General features: G+C 57.6%; 4 protein-coding genes across 4 annotated transcripts; 1 reads left to right on the forward strand and 3 right to left on the reverse strand.

Moving 5' to 3' along the window:
- Positions 1–509: 509 nt before the first annotated feature.
- B0I36DRAFT_426310 (uncharacterized protein) lies at positions 510–1,559 on the reverse strand (the record flags this gene model as incomplete). The annotated part of the gene is made up of 4 exons (XM_046162389.1): positions 1,229–1,559; positions 1,052–1,177; positions 843–1,023; positions 510–772 (listed from the first exon to the last, which is right to left on the reverse strand). Exons 1-4 carry the CDS (start codon positions 1,394–1,396, stop codon positions 510–512), a joined length of 738 nt encoding a protein of 245 aa, XP_046017722.1. The 5' UTR covers positions 1,397–1,559.
- Positions 1,560–2,149: 590 nt separating this feature from the next.
- B0I36DRAFT_378814 (mitochondrial import inner membrane translocase subunit Tim54) lies at positions 2,150–3,906 on the forward strand (the record flags this gene model as incomplete). The annotated part of the gene is made up of 3 exons (XM_046160732.1): positions 2,150–2,362; positions 2,456–3,576; positions 3,636–3,906. The coding sequence occupies exons 1-3, from the start codon at positions 2,291–2,293 to the stop codon at positions 3,904–3,906; spliced, it is 1,464 nt and encodes a 487-aa protein (XP_046017723.1). The 5' UTR covers positions 2,150–2,290.
- Positions 3,907–4,949: 1,043 nt separating this feature from the next.
- B0I36DRAFT_343529 (N-terminal domain of NEFA-interacting nuclear protein NIP30-domain-containing protein) lies at positions 4,950–6,002 on the reverse strand (the record flags this gene model as incomplete). Its single annotated transcript, XM_046156170.1, has 1 exon — positions 4,950–6,002. One exon carries the CDS (start codon positions 6,000–6,002, stop codon positions 4,950–4,952), a length of 1,053 nt encoding a protein of 350 aa, XP_046017724.1.
- Positions 6,003–8,154: 2,152 nt separating this feature from the next.
- On the reverse strand, positions 8,155–9,198 carry B0I36DRAFT_343530 (uncharacterized protein; the record flags this gene model as incomplete). Its single annotated transcript, XM_046156171.1, has 1 exon — positions 8,155–9,198. The coding sequence occupies one exon, from the start codon at positions 9,196–9,198 to the stop codon at positions 8,155–8,157; it is 1,044 nt and encodes a 347-aa protein (XP_046017725.1).
- Positions 9,199–15,735: the final 6,537 nt, after the last annotated feature.

The raw sequence follows: 15,735 nt of genomic DNA on the forward strand, positions 1-15,735 counted from the left end.
GATGCCTTGTGGTGTGGCCCAGGTGTCTCCCAATATTGCGCTGGTGGTCGTGTCTGGTATTATATCTTGACTATGCCCCTAGACCTCACGAGCCTCCGAGACTGCCCATCAACACCAAGTCTACCATTCCCTTCACCTCCCTCGAATCTTATTCTATACACGGGCCCTTTACCAAGTCATCTGTAAAATCCCGCCAACCCCCTTCTTCTCTCTTGTGCTGTCGCCTCTCGACGACACAAATAGTCAACTTTCGTTCACGAGTCCTCTTTCCCCGTCTCCCTCCTTCACCCCCCCCTTCTTCTCTCAAGGCTATAAGCCATCGCTCTGGAAAGAGGACATCAAATTTGATGATCATCATCATCATCATATCATCACCACCCTCTACTCACACACTCGTGTGTGGATGAGAGCTCGTCGTCGCTATCATCTCTAGCTCACCGCACGACGACCTCGAACTTGTCGTTGGTCTTGGTGGAACGTGTCGCGCGCGCGTTGTTCTCGAGCAGGTTTCATCTGGTTCTGAAGGCTCCTTCTTCTGCCTGCGCTCCTCGACGCACTGGTGCGCGTAGTCGACCAGCCGGGCGAATCGGGGTCAAAGGCAGGGACACAAGGGCGACACTCATGTGCAGCAGCCTGGGAAGGCTGCCCAGCACGCCGGCGACGAGACCCGTCATGTGGACAGTATCAAGGTAGGAGTGCGACTGGGCCTTTTCCAGGGTGTCAAAGGGCCTGCCGAAGGCAGGGTCTCCTGTTTGAGAGATGTTGCGAGTGCCTTGTCGTCATTGATGTGAAAAGGATGCGTGGCAAGTTCGTTCAGAGCAAAGAATCAGGGGCTTACTTACCCATGCTGTCGAAAGACCACCATTTCGTCCATTCTGTCAGATTGACGACCTCGCCGGACCTGTGGGAGAGCTGCTCGACCAAGATATCCGAGTATTTGAGCAGTCGTGAGTCGTAAGCCCTCAGTGGCTTGGGAGCGACTGCCTTGTCCCAGCCGTGCCCCCAGCGGTGGGCGTGCTCCGCCTTTCTCACGCATCTGGTGAATCGTTACCATTGATATGCCAATGTCGTACCACTCGTCCTTCTCAAAGGTGGTGTGTGTTCCGTGGATAGACTCGACCATGTCTGGATCGGAGATGGACAGCATGTTGGGCCTGACGCGGACATACTCGCCATACTGGGCGTGGAATTAGTCGAGCAGCCACGCCTGGTAAATATTGTGAGAAACTTGGGCGGCGAGCCAGAATTGTGTGTATTTGGCACCGCTAGGACCGATGAATCGGCGGAGAGGATGGAAGAAGGTGCGGTATAGTAGGGTGCTCGTGAACAAGGAGGCAAAAAAGGATAAAGATGCTGTGGCCACGAGCTGCAGTGCCCAGGACAAGAGACCGGCCATGACGAATGACAAGGAAGCATGTTCCTAAAGGGGGAAAAAGCACACTCTCCCAGAGGTGACGAGGGCCGTGGGCGAGATGCTCGCCACGGATGAAGGAGCCAATGTGAATCAGGGCGCCAATGATGGATGCCATCATGGCGACCTCTGAGAGTGTTAGTGGAGCAAATGCCACATTGTTTTAGAGACGAGGAGGTCACAATACACGAAGTCAACCAGAATAACCAAGTCACTGGAAGGGCAAAGGAGGCGCGTTTTATACAAGCTATATAAGTGTCCTATCGATCGCCTTGCTCCGGCGAAATCCTCGTAGTGGCCTGAGAGCGGGTTGAGAGCGCAGGCAGGCTTCGCGAGGATTATGCAAGCCGCGCGGCGACACTGCCGACAGGACAGCCTGATTGGGCAATTGAGACATGGCGATACGAGGAGGACCATAGTCTCAGGAGACAATCTCGGCCCGCGAGAAACTGCCCTCCCCGACTGGCATACGTGTGGCATACGCGTCCATGGAAAGGCGAAGGGATTAACCTTCGTCGCCCAAACAGGGCCGAGTCGCCCGTCATGTCCCTTTCCGTCGATATGTCGTAGCATTATCAAATGCATGCATGGTAGTGATGTTGTTGAACAAAGCCGCGAGTAGGTCAGGATGTGGTCGCGAAGCGCGTGGTGACTTACACACCTGCCAGCTTCTTATCGGGTGCTTATCAGTCATCAGCACCCCCCCTGCAAGTCGGCCACTCCACGGCCCCCAAGCATGGCGGACCCTAAATTTCTCAACGCCAGAAGTCCATCGTCGCCAGATTCGTGGACAACCACGTCACACCTCCCCACGCCTCAGTGCTACAGCAATCTCTCCCGCCACAGCTTGGTGCCCAGCTGACGGCTTCCACACATATCATGGCAGAGCCCACTCCGCCGCCGGCCACAGAGGCCGCTGGTGCTGCTGCTGCTACTGCTCCTGCTGCACCCGTATGTCATTCCCCCCCACCAACAGCCGCATCCCATCCCATCCCATGGCCATGGTCCAGCCAGGCTCGCTCACTAACACCCTGCTACGACCAGAAACCAGCTGCGACGACCGCGCCTGCCGCCGCCCCCTACAAAGCCCCGCAGCCAAGCCCTCTGCGCATGATGGGCATCCCCGGCCTGCCCAAGAAACTCCCCTCGCGCAACTGGATGATCTTCTGGACAGTCCTCGGCTCCTTCTCCGCAGCCGTCATCTACGACAAGCGCGAGAAGAAGCGCGCCACGGCCAAGTGGGCGCGAACCGTAGCCCACCTGGCCAAGGAGCCTGTTGGCAACGCACAGCAGCTCCCCCGCAAGCTGACCGTCTACCTAGAGAGCCCGCCGGGCGACGGCCTCTTGCCTAGCCAGGAGCACTACATTGAGTACATAAAGCCCGTGCTTGCTGCGTCGGGCCTGGACTGGGAGTTCGTGCAGGGTCGGAAAGAGGGCGACATTAGAGCCGCCGTGGCCGAGAGGATACGGCGGGCACGCGACACGGACGGTTCGACAAGGGCGGAAGGGCAGGAGCTCACCAAGGACGAGATTATCAAGGCAATGAGGGAGAAGTCGGGAGTGCCCGAGTTCCACGGCCCCAAGGGCGATATCGTGGTCGGGAGGCATACATGGAAGGAGTACATGCGCGGCCTGCACGAGGGCTGGTTGGGGCCTCTGACTGCTCCTGTAACAGAGACACCACCGCCAGCTGCAGACACCAAGGCGCCTTCAGCTGCTGCTTCCACATCGGCAGACTCGTCAAAAGGTGTTTCCGCCCCCGAAGTGGTCAACATTGATGAGATAAAGCACGACGAGGACGCCTCCTCTGCAAAGAAGGCCGCCGCAGAGGCTGCGGAGAAGGAGAAGAAGGAAGCGGAAGAAGCGGCTGCCAAGAAGTCCGAGCGCCCGCCGCAGCCTGTTCCATACAACAAAACCACCGACTACCCGAGCTCGCCACTCCCTCTCCTAATCCCGGCCGAGTTCTCTCCTTCTGCGCCGATCCCGTGCCCGCACGTCCTGGGCTTCAGCAGCACCCCGGTCCGCCTATGGCGCTTCCTGAACCGGCGCAAGCTTGCTGACGACGTGGGCCGCGAGGTGGCCGCGGTGTGCCTGGCCGCGGCGCGCGAGTGGCGGGAGGACGACGTCTCCGCGCAAGACCCCAACTCGTCCACGCCGACTCCAGAGTACGAGACCGCCCTGGTGCAAGAGGAGAAGAACTGGCCGAGCAAGCTGTGGAAGGAAGGCGAGAAGAGCGGGGGGTTTACAACGGCGCCAACTCTGCCGAGGGCCAGGAGAAGATTTGGACGCAGCCAGTCGTGACGGACCCGCGGATCACGATGCGTATGCGCCGCTTCGAGCTGCTGCCCGAGGACGAGGAGCGCTCCCGGGCCGTCGTGGTCCCCGAGGTCGAGATCGAGGGCTGGATCAAAGGCAGCCTGAGGGAGCTGTGGCAGTGGATCCGTGCGCCCGCGGAGCCAAACCCGCGGTGGTCGACCGATAGCGACTTCTCCTGAACTTCCTGTCTCGAATAGGAGTCAGGGGGCTGGGCAGCCTGAAAGGCGGAGCGCAGTGGAGGGGAGCGAGTGCTCCTGTTTGAGCTCGATGTTGAGGAGGCGTCGAGTTTTCTGTTGTATAACATGTACATCAACCACACATTTTTGCATGCACGGCCGGGAGCCGAAAAAGGGACAAGTGGCACGAGATTGGGCAAGGGCTGGCAAATTTCTGCTTTCCTATGGACGAACGACATCATGCAACTCACATATAGATACTCTCTGTCGAAGGGAACGGGAAGACATATCAGCCGACGACTGAGGCCCTAGGAGGGGCAAGGCAGGAAGACGGAGACGCGCTGATGGATGTGTATAATACAAGCAGCTTCACTGTGTGATTATATCGACACTTTGACATCGTCAAATGCGTTACAAGTTGTTCGTCGCTGACATAGTTTTGTGGTTGCTGTGTAACTCCTTATTTGAGCTCACCTGAGAGGCAGTTCTCCAATCGCTCGTGACAAGTCCGAAACCCCCCCCCCCCCCCAGGTTGTACTTCCTTGTGATTTTACGGAGGACACTCTGCGTGCAGACGGTTCAGACGTCTTTCCGCAAGCAGACGTTCATCAGTGTCTGTGGTCTTTTCAGATGGTCATGCGTATGACGGCATGAGAGCCTATGGGACCCTCCATTCACAGATCTCAGTCAGGAGAAGAGAGCGTCTTGACGACCTACTGTACAGCGATTGACGTGGCCCGATTGTGGCACCAGAGATAGCTAAAGCCGTATTCCGTAATGGAGGACTGCTTGCATAGGAGATCTTCGCGGGATATCACTCCCGGTCGTCTATCCATAATGCAGCTGGGAAGAGGTCGACTCTGTGTGCAAGCGGCTATCGTGCTGTCGTAGTTGGGGAAGAACAGTAACTGGCTGGCCCTTCCATTCCCTAGTGGCGTAGCCAAGCTTGCTAACAATGGCAGCTTGTATATGATTTGAGGGGACGCTGATGGTCGACCGTCGCTCATCGTCAACGCCACTACTGAAGGAAGATGCTCCTGACATCCTCAATCTTCGTCAGAGTCGTCCGAACCATAGGCCACCAAGCTAGCCTTGGCCTTCGGTGCAGGCACAGGACCGGTCGTCTTTGCAGGCGCTTGCTCACTTTTCTGCGTCGCCGGCGCGAACGCGGCCCCTCGTTTGTCGGGAGAAGCGCTGTCGGCCTGGCTCTTCTTCTGCTGCTCCGGAGCTGTACCTGACGAGCCACCTTCTGGAACACTCGTCTTCCTCTTGACGCCCTTAAGGCCCCCGATCTTCACAGCACCACTGCCGTCCTTCTCCCGCTTGCGCTTCCTCCCACTGTGTTCCCAAGACACCTCAGCGTCTCCAGCAGTAGCAGCAGTAGTAGCACCTCCATCACCAGCCCCTTCCAGCAGCACGGCTCCATCCTGGCCAGCACCAGCACCAGCGCCGCCCTTCTGCGCCTCCCGGAAGGCGGCAAGACCCTCCTCGACCTCCCTCCGCCGCCTCTCCTCCTCGGCCCTCTTCCTGTCCTTCACCCCGTCGAGGAACTCAATCTCGTCGTCGTCTAGCGCCCGGAACTGGTTCCGGATCCGGTTCGCCTCCTCGAACGCCGCCTGCTTCGCGGCCTTGTTCTCCTGCAGGATCGCGAACAGCGACTTCTCCCCTTCGCCCTGGGCCTCCGCGCGGCGGCGGGCCTCGCGCTCGCGCCGTTCCGACTCGAGCGAGGCTTGTACGGCGGCCCATTCTGCTTGGCGGGCTTGGGTCGCGGGGTCTGTGGCTGTGGTTGTCGCTACTACTGATAATGATGATGGTGACGGCGACGCAGTGGTCTCAGTTGTGGGCTCGTGTGACTGCGCATGCGGCTCTCGTGTTTCTTGCTGGAGGAGCTTCTGCTGTGGCCGAGCCTCGCCGCCAGCGCTCCCCAGTCCAACCGCTGAAACAATGCCACTTTTATTCAGCGGCTGCCGCCCAGCAGCAGGCCCCCCTGCCGTCGTCGCCGCAGCGCCCTCTATGACTCCTCCAGTGGTGGTGGTGGTAGTAGACCGCCCGTCGCTGCCAGCGAGAATCGTGCCGGCCGACACGAACCGCGACGACATTGCTTTTCCCCTCTTCTTCTTCTTCTTCCAAAAATCCCGTCTTCTCTCGCCCTGCCCGCTCCTCCCCTTTCTCTATTCTTGCACCCTTCGTCTTTCTTCTCCCTCTGTTTTTTTCTCCGCGGAAACACGCGCCTCCTTTCGCGTGCTGGCTTCGATTTCCAAAGGTTCCCCCCTCGTTCAAACCGATCCACACACACCCCCGGGAGTTCCAGATATCTCCCTCTAACTTGTCCGTTGTGCGCGCCCGCCGCTACCGCCGCACTGGCCGGGCCTCGGAATATCGCAATGCAAGCGGAAACGTGGCGAGGCGGGCGTTTGTGTGTATGTGTGTATGTGTGTGTGTCTGGTTTTGACCAGATATGTCCCACGCTCGGAGTCGGACGCGTAGCCGAAAACTCGGTCGAGTTGTGCCGTGGCTGGTGCTGCAAACGGAGTGTCAGGGAAAGAGGAGGGGAGTCGCAATCAAGGCTATCGAATGTGTGCCTGCGTATTCTGTGTGTGTGGACGTTAGGCGCGTGCGGTGCTCGTCATTGAAGGTGGAACGGGGAGGTAGGTACACAGCTCTTGGAAAAGGCGCGATGGCGCAAGCACACCGCGGCACCACCAGATTCGGAGGCTGCACGTCACACTGTCAAGCTTAAGCTCACGGCATCGGCCCTCACCATGGAAGACCTGCCCACAGACATGCTTTCGCATCACACAACACTACCCAACACATACATTGCGCTTCACACGAGATGTCAAATGATTGTCCATGCTGTTCTCTATGGCAGCCTTGGTTTGGTTGTTTTTTGTATTGTGTTTTGGCTTTGCGGGTTTTTCTTTGAATCTATACTTTGTTATGGGATGCGCAGGCGCACCTTCGCAAGCGCTGCTGTAATACAGGCAATGGCCAGAAGAACTAAACCAGAAAACTAGAACTTTTTCTATACGTCCCCGCTTGAACACGCGCTAGTTGCTGCTGCGCCGATTTTCGCCCGTACGCGAATTCCTGTTTCCAATCCGAATGTGAATCATACTCGTCGTCATGATGAAAGACATGAGAAATAACTGATAAAAACACAATGCCACCTGCTCGACCAGAACCGACGCAAAAGGAGGGCCGAGCATATTAAAAAGTCCAGAACGAAGAACCGACGGGTTTCGACGAGTCGCTCAAGAGTACCGGATGCTGGATTGTCCAGCACACCGGGGTACCTGTGCAGGCTCGAACCACAGAGAGCATGAGATCCATCCGTATTAACACAATGAGGGGGGGTATCCCTGGTTTTTTTTTTGTCCCGATGCTCTTCGTGTCGAAAATGATGGGTGAATCAAATCAAGTACGCCGGGCCACGTGAAGAATGAGGTCGTGAGGTGAAAAAGGGGTATATAGGCCGAGGGGGTATGCACGCGCGGTGCTATGTTCGGTTGCTGAAACAAGTGCACCACCTGCAATCGCCAACGTCAACAGTATGTGACTGGGCACAGGAGCTTGAACTCTATGCCGGAGGCTCCAATGCATACGACGTCGACTTCCCGAATCGGCCCTTGCCAAGCGGAGAGCTTCCGTCGGCTGCTGTGATTGTGTGGCCGGAAGTCATGTGGGTTTTCTTTTTTGAACGCCGAAACCCTGTAGTGTGCCCAGTGGGTGACAAAATGCAGTGTGCTCGGGAAGTGCCGAGTCTAGTCGAGTGTGCAATAAAACCAAAGTCTGAACTTCGCATCAGGGGCGAAGTGACGAAACGCCGAAATGAAGTATCCGATGCAATTTAAAAAAGGAAAAGAAGGCATCGCTTCTGCTCCGTTCTGACAAGAACGACCAGCACAGCGCCATGCATGGCAGGAACGTCGCCATGTAGGCATGCCATGCTTGACTCCGAAACAGGAAATGCGGAAGTTGATGTGTAGGTGGGTGTAGTCGGTCCAAATGAGAGACCCTACACCAGACCGAAAGTCGTGACTCCCAGGGTATCAGAAAAATCAGATGTATGGTCCTGAAAATGCGAAGACAGGTGACTATGGCCAGTAGTCAACATGATCACCCTAATCCAGCAGCCAGATAATGATGACTGGAATTGGGCGTTGGGCCGGGTGCTTGGGGCGCAGCGAGACCCATCAGCACATCACTAGCCTTTGTGGTTAAAGGCGCGTGTTCGTGTAGGCTGGGGTTCTAGCCCACGACAGTCTGCCCATAGTGATGCCCGTGGAAGTATGGCTGCTGCTTGGGTTGGAATGCTTGAAGACAATGAGAGCAGTTGCAATCCGCAACAGGCGCATCCCAATGGCTCTGGCCGTAGTGACCAAAGTATGTCGGATACTGGGAAGCGTTGGCGCTACGAGCACCATACGTGCTGGAGTGAAAGCCTCTGCTAGCGTTGTAGTTGCCCGTGTTGACAGCATGGGTGAACCACTCGTTGTACCGGGCATTGACCGAGGCGGCAGAGTTGAGATACTCGGGCGTACCATAACCCGAGTCCGGAGGCGTCAGAGGTGCCTGAGTCCAGCCATTTTGGTACTGGCCGTGCCAAGAGTTCTCCCGCTGCCTGTACGACATGCCAACCTTGGACGAACGAGCCATTCTATTGCGCTCGTACTCGCTGATCTCCTCTGGGGTCCAACCTTCGTATGACAGAGGGTGGTGCTGGCGAACAGTGTCGCGGCGCGAGGCAGTGTGGATGGGGGCCAGCCTTTCACGGGCGGCAAGGTGCGACTGCTGTTGCTGAGCAAGCTGCTGAGCCTTGCGGGCGTCTTGCCAAGACTTCCAGCTCTCCAGCCAGGCCTTGTAGTCTTCACTACGGTCGAGGTTGACGTAGAGCACCCAGTTGATGTGTCGGAGCCACTCGTTTTCCATGGAGTTGAGCTCGGCAACGGAAATGCCACTGACTTCAGACCAGGACCTGTTCTGGAATGTGTTGTCGTCAAGGAACTTGCTCCCAAGAAGCAAGGCGACGGTGAGCATGCGCCAGACCTGGCCCTCCTGAGCTTTGAAAGGGCCAACGGCATTGAGCATGTTGATTCGCTTCGCGAGGTAGTTCATGCCCAAGAGAATGGTCGTGCTTGGCAGCCGCGTAGAAGTCAGAATCTGGGAAACAAATTTCCTGAAAGCTCCAGTGACCGCAGAGTTTGGCATGACGATTCTCATCGCCATCTCGGCCACATATTCAGCCATCATTTCGGTCTCATAGTCGAGAACCGCGCATACGCCGCCCGGCATGATGACGGTTGGGGGGAGAGTCTCCGTCAAAGATCCAAAGATGACCTTTGTCGGAGAAAGGGGCTGCGAACTCAAGAGTTCGTTGCAGATCAGGTGCAAGGCAGGTCGAGTCGAATGAGTCGCACTTCGCAGCGAGGCAAGGAGCGCGATGAGCAGAAGACGGGACGAGTTCGGTAGCCTTCAAGGTGTTTCGTGACCATCAAACGTCGGGGAGGATTCGTGGTACAAGAGCTACGTCAAGTAGCGCTTCTTTTCAAAGAATCGAGACTTGGAGGGCGCCGTTAAGTAGCTGCGTTGATGAATCGTGATGACCGAGAATGCGTGTGAGACTTGAGCGTGAACACTGCGTGACGTTAGTTTGTTGTTCGAGTGAATGCAAAACAAAACAAAAATAGCCCTTCTGGAGGCTACAGACTCGTGGGTGCAAAACCAGTATTTGGGGCGACACGTGTTGATCAAGGCTGCTGTGGAAGACAAGCCGGCCAGCGTGTCGAGGTATCATGCAGACGCAACGGCTTGCAAGCATTACCAGCTATGCTCGTAGCAGAGGCAGTCTTGCTGGTGTTGACGGCAGGTGCTGATGACGCACACAAGTGACAGGGAGTCGACTAACCTGATGAATGGGTCGCGACGATGGGATGCAACCACGTTGAATCCGTGTCCGCTCGCAAAGGAAGGCAGGTGATCTGAAGATGCCGCGCTGCTGGGTCGAGTTTGATTTCGGTGATGGCAGTAGGCCACAGAGAAGCCAAACACGCTCAGAGGGGTCTGTAAAGGCCTGGAGTGGTCCGAGTGGTCTGTTAAGCAGCCATGGAACGAAGAGTAATTTGGACGGCTCGAACGGGGAGGTCGATGCTGTAGCCAAAGGGTGAGGGAAAAACACGGCCGAGACCACCGGGATCGAGACTGGCTCGGTGGTGCGTTGGGTGGGCAGACTGCTATTGAAAGCGACGCCGCACAGGTGTTTGTCGGGGGGCTGAGGGATCGTGGTCGGAGAAAAAGGAGCCTGAATCCAGACGCCGGCGTGACCAAAAAGTGAATTTTGGCCGCTGTCCAGAGGTGGGATTGACGGGATGGTCGTGGATGTCGAGGTGGGAGGGGACGACGAGGAGGGAAGAGGGTAGTAAGGCAAGAGGAAGGATGAGAAGCGCCGACGGAGCCAGGAGAGAGCCAGCGGCGGAGGCCGGCAGCAGGGCAGGGCAGGGCACACACAACTGGATGTGTGTGGTGTGTGTCTGTGTCTAGTGCTGGGCTAGCAGCACGCAGCCAAATGACACGCACAACGGCCAGGAGCGAAAGCGCGAGACGGGCAGGCGAGTTTGAGGTGGCGCCGCTGCACAAAACGGCCAAGGAACGTCGCCTGGTGGACGCAACGGGGTGGACGGGGGGGCCTGCTCGTGGTCCTGGAGCCCGGCGGCTCGAGTGCTGGGGCAGGAGGATGAGGACGGCTCCCATGACTGGGACGCTGCGTTGTGCAGTGCGCCAGGGTCTGCCCTCGGGTGGAGCAGCGCAGCGAGGACCCATGACCCAACGACGACCCAGGGCCCCAGAACTCTGAAGCGGTCCATTGGCAAAACAGCGGCGCCACCCAGCCAGAGGACGAGACGAGGAGGGTGGGCTGCGCAGCACAAGAGTCAGAAGCCGGGGCCAGTCACAGCCCGCCGCCTGCTGACCATTCTCGACGCTGGAGCGCGCGCACTGCCTCACCTCACCATGTGCACACCACTTGAGTGACTGCCTGCCTGCCTGCCTTCTCCCGCTGCTCCCAGCACCGTCAGGCTAGCGGCGCAGACTCTGCTAGACCGCCCGTCTCGGGTCTTCAAGAGGCGTCTCTTAGGGGCGGCGCAAGACTTTTCCCAGCTCCGTGGAATCCACCGGCATCGACCGAGTCACAGAATGGCACGCGGTCGTCTGGTCATCCAAGCTCAGTACGTACTTACTTGTCCGCGCAGAGGAACACGGTACACGGCCAGCGTTGCTTCGTCGACTCGGCTGGGTGGGACTGACTGACTGGCTGGGCAGCAGGGCCGGAGCAGTGACTTCTGGCCCTGGCCACGAGCATCCCCTTTGGCCGGCGGTCCAGCGTCGCCCAAACCCCGTGGGCTGCTGCTGCGGAAATCTCTGTGCTTGCATGTGGCCATTCACGACGGAGCCCCCATGCAGCAGCCCCGGCCCAAGATCCACCGGCGCGCAGTTGAGCCAGTCGAGCGATTTTTTGGTCTCTGGGCTTGGCAACAGGTGGAGCCCCTTTCCTCCAGGCTGGCTCGCAGCGTCATGGCAAGCTCGGCAAAAAGGTGTTTTGGCTGCACAATCCCTGGACCTCCGTGCTCCAGCAACAGTTTCGCCGCCTGCAGCATGTCGGCAGGCAAGCATCTTCGTCCGAGGCTGGGCCTGCGGGTATTCCGCAGGTGAGGCAGGAGCAGGATTACTCGGGTGCTCATGTCAGTCCGACACGAGCCAGCGTCTGGAAGCTGCCGTGCACACCGGGCCTTGGAAGTTTCGCCGACGCGATGCGCTGAGTTAGCTGCTTTGATGTCGCGACGACGAGGGAGCCAGGCCAGCCAACGCGTTCATCCCAAGTGACCAGGGCACCAACGGGCACCATTGGGCTTGTGCGTGAGGGCGAGTCCAGAAATAGCCGTCTGTCATCTGGTGACGTTTCGTGCCGTTTCGTGAAATTGCGCAGGTTCCAGTGTAACATTCCGTAAAGGTCAATCATAACGGTGGAGGCTCCCACGCCTGGGCGAGCAAGCCTCTAGCGTCACTACAGACGGCGTCGAAATCGCTGCATCGGTGCGTCGCCCTAGATCGTGCAACGACAGAGGCAGCAGCGGAATCGCTGACAGGGTCCTTCGGCGTGGCAACTTAACCGTTTCTCGTGTCCCTCAGAAACGCTTCGTCATCGTATCCCATTGCCACTTGACACCTGTCGATCTCAACCACAGTCAGGTCTCAGCCCATAGCCACAGAGTACGACGTCCAACAAATCTTGTGCCCAACTGGAGCCATGCCTAGAACCAGAAGGATGCAGCGGTCAGGGAGTGGATGACTATGCCAAGAACTCAAATATAGCGGAATGGTGAAATGAGGTCCTTTGAGCCATGCATGTAGAAACGAGATTTCAACATCCCGATTCTTTGGCTGTCGTCCCAAAAGCACATAACGGTTCTCGAAACTGTGGGTCATGAGCAGCACTAGCCCAATTACGGTTAAGCCGAGAATCGGTGTCTTGTTTTTAGACATCTGTACCGTTGTGCGCGAGTCTCAGGCAGTGCACAATGCTAGTCGTCAGCATGGACTACTACTGCTCCGTTAGAACTTCTCCCCTAGGATGACTTCCACCATCGAAGTACAAGAACCAGGACAAGTCCGAAGAGAATTCTGCTGCCTGCTCACTGGCACAACAATAGTGCTGACGGGATGGGCCTGCGCGAGCCAAGCAAAGGCGCGTGTATTCGAACTTGTCCGACGTGGTTGGCACAGGTACTGAGGCAGGCGAGAGTGGTCCAACGCGTCACGTTGTCCGATATTGCTAGCACTCACTCGTGGCACTCATTAGCCCCAGAAAGCGGCGGTTGTCCAAGCGGCCGTCAAATTTCGATCAGTCCACAAAGCCAAGTAGCCATTTGGGCAGGGCTTTCAAAACAATTTCGTGTCATTAAATCGGTCCCGGTCAGGCTTGTCGACAAGGGGGCTGTCGCCAAAACAGTCGCTTGATAGCCTGCGGAGCCGTTGCCGCGCCAGAACGAAATTGGACACTCTGCACGAGTTCCGCTCGGAGCTACGGGTTCAGGGGGCCATGGATCCTATCAACGACGCTTTCGTGGCATCTGTGTTGGCGAGCAAGCAAGCCCTGTCGCATGCAAGGAGTTTACCCGTGTGAGGGCTGCACTAAAGTCGCTGGCTGGGATCGATATCACGCATCTGCACACACCTAGGTACGCCCGTGTACATCGTGGCAATGAAACGCGTGTCCAGTAACGGACGTGGCCCTGTCGTGGTTCTTCTTTTTTGGCACAATGCATGGGTGAAGTCCCCGGCCACGGCTGGATCAAGAGCTTGGCCGCCCTGTCATCCTCGGACTGAATTGGCATGTGGACTGCAAAGATACAGCTGGCACAACCGTCCGTTGTCAATCCAGTTGTTGTGTGACCATCCGTCTTGTGGCCTTGCCATGCAGGTCGGCATGGCGAAGTGCTGAGGCAAGTGCCTGCAGCCTTGTAACATCTCCCAACCCATCAGGGAGCGCGCGCCATATGCTGACCAGAGGGCACTCAACGACAGCAAAATGTCGCCGGGGCCTTGATCGATCGTAGCATGTGGACAACATGGAGGTCACTCAGGATGACCCACACGGCCCATATGGATCGTCAGCAGGTAGTACTCCAGGGGTCCTGCCACCAGCGCTTGTTCAGTCAGACAATTTCACCTCGTGGACCCCTACTGCTCCTCCAAGTCTCCAGATATTCTCGCCTGGCGCTGCTGCCCGCTCGTGTCTAGGTACGTTCCAACTGACGCTAGCCTAGTAACAGTCTCGATGCATCCCTTTACCCCAACTGCATCACCATTGGACCGTGAGCGCGAGCTAGCTGTGGTTCCCGTGGGCCGAGTCTGTCCCCAACACAAGTACGCTACACAGCTACTCGTCGAGCATGCTACTGCTGGTTCTTTGGGGCCTGGGCTACGTAGAGATGTTGAAGCCTGTAACCAGCCAGATGTAATCGAGCCAGCAAGGACGAGCGCCTCCAAGAAGGCCGGAACCCCAGGTGATTCAGGTTCTCCTCCGCCGAACTCGGGACGAGATGCAGTTTGAAGAGACATCCCAACCCCTCTCTCCCCCCGTGTTCGCATGGGTACTCCACATCGGAAGTCGGTCGCGACGGTCTGCTGCACCATACACAGCACTCCGTAACGTGCTGCCGGCCTGAACCAGAGTCTCATTCTGGATAGTCAGTGGCACAGCGACAGGCGCTTCGCAGGCGGTGTGTGTCCAGGGCCTGGTTTGCACCAACCCCGTGGATCTCTTTAGGCGCTCCATAATTACCTGCCACCTGCCTCTTGGATCAGCAAACTGGGTCCGTCTTCCGGCAGCATGCTTCTCAGGTGAGGATCGCGGGCACTGGGGGACCTGAAGAAAATCCGAGACATCTCTCAGTTCCTGAGCCCTGATGCCATCATGTGTTGTTCCTTACTGGTCTCTTGTACTTGTAGTCATGGCCCAGCAAATTGCTGTTCATTCCCCAGAGGAGACCACCTTCCAGCTTCTGCACGGACTGGCTGCAGCCCGCTATATTCTGCGGATAGAGCATAACCTACCTTTCAAGCAGCTCAAAAGCGGGACTGCTCGTTTTTTTTTCTCTATAACTCCCTGAGGCACAGATCCTCGTACAGAGGTGGTCGCTGGCTTAAAATTCCTTCCTTGTGCCATGTGCAATAGTGGGACCACGGCCAGCAAACCCCACTGCTCTGCAAAGTACTTTTCCTGGGACGGGCTTGGCGGGGCAGCTGCCGAACAGTCTGGAACGACTGCAACGGCGACCTTTGTCTTCGACAGCCGCACAATCAGCCTCCACGATATGCATGTCGGTTGATCATCGATCAGCAGCAAGCGAGCGAGCGAGCACCGGGACTGCCCTGCCTGGCTGCCCTCAGTCCTTCGTCACCCTGGATCAGAGGAGGGAAGGGTGTCGTTCACACTTCAGAGCCAAGCCAAGCCCAGAGCACGCCTCCGACGTATGACCCCCTCGTCCTGTGCCACGCTCTGCACACATATTTGGGCAACTGCCTGGCGCCCATCCTCCTATGCTTGTGTCGTTCGTCGATGCGCCGATCTCACAGGATAGTGGTGGCGAGTGAGGGATGGCCGGCCAGGCTCTGTAAATGGTGGCACTGGACATTTTGACAGCGCCCATCACGTCACACGCTCTGCCCAGTCGAGCAGCAGTGACCTCAGCAGCTTCTGTGGCCGAAGGATCGAAGCCCATCGTGTCCCATGGCTCGCGGGGCCCAGGCCAAGTGATGATGTAGCTGCCGTCGGCAGAGCGCGGACGACGACATCGGGCAGCCTCTCCGCTCCACCCCGCCACCACCCATACCACGATGCCTTGTCCTTCACTTCCTCTTTGGCTTCCGATGCTCCACTTTGCTGTCCTGATTTGACTTTGTTTTCAGTGCGTCAGCCCGCCAAGAGGCAACAACCACACACATATTGGGCGACCTCGTCCTGCAAAACGGAGCGAGGGGGCAAACCGACATGCTGCATGTTCTAGGGCAGAGCGCGCTGCGACGGTCGGCCATCCCCTGATTTCTCATCAGCCGTCACCTACAGAAGGTCATGGCAAGAGAGACTGGATGGGCAAGCGGGCCTGGTGCTCCGCGTCCGCCCGCGCCGCCCGATACCGAGAGTAGAAGCCGTATCCTGACACCCCCATGTCAACGCATGCATGCTCCGTACATTTGCATGAGATAGCCTGGTATGCTTTGTCAACTTGGGCAGTCACAGAATCGACGGCCACGACCCCACGGCGGCGGCACGTG

Source organism: Microdochium trichocladiopsis (genome assembly GCF_020744255.1).
Source record: "Microdochium trichocladiopsis strain MPI-CAGE-CH-0230 chromosome Unknown B0I36scaffold_1, whole genome shotgun sequence".
Lineage (NCBI taxonomy): Eukaryota > Fungi > Ascomycota > Sordariomycetes > Xylariales > Microdochiaceae > Microdochium > Microdochium trichocladiopsis.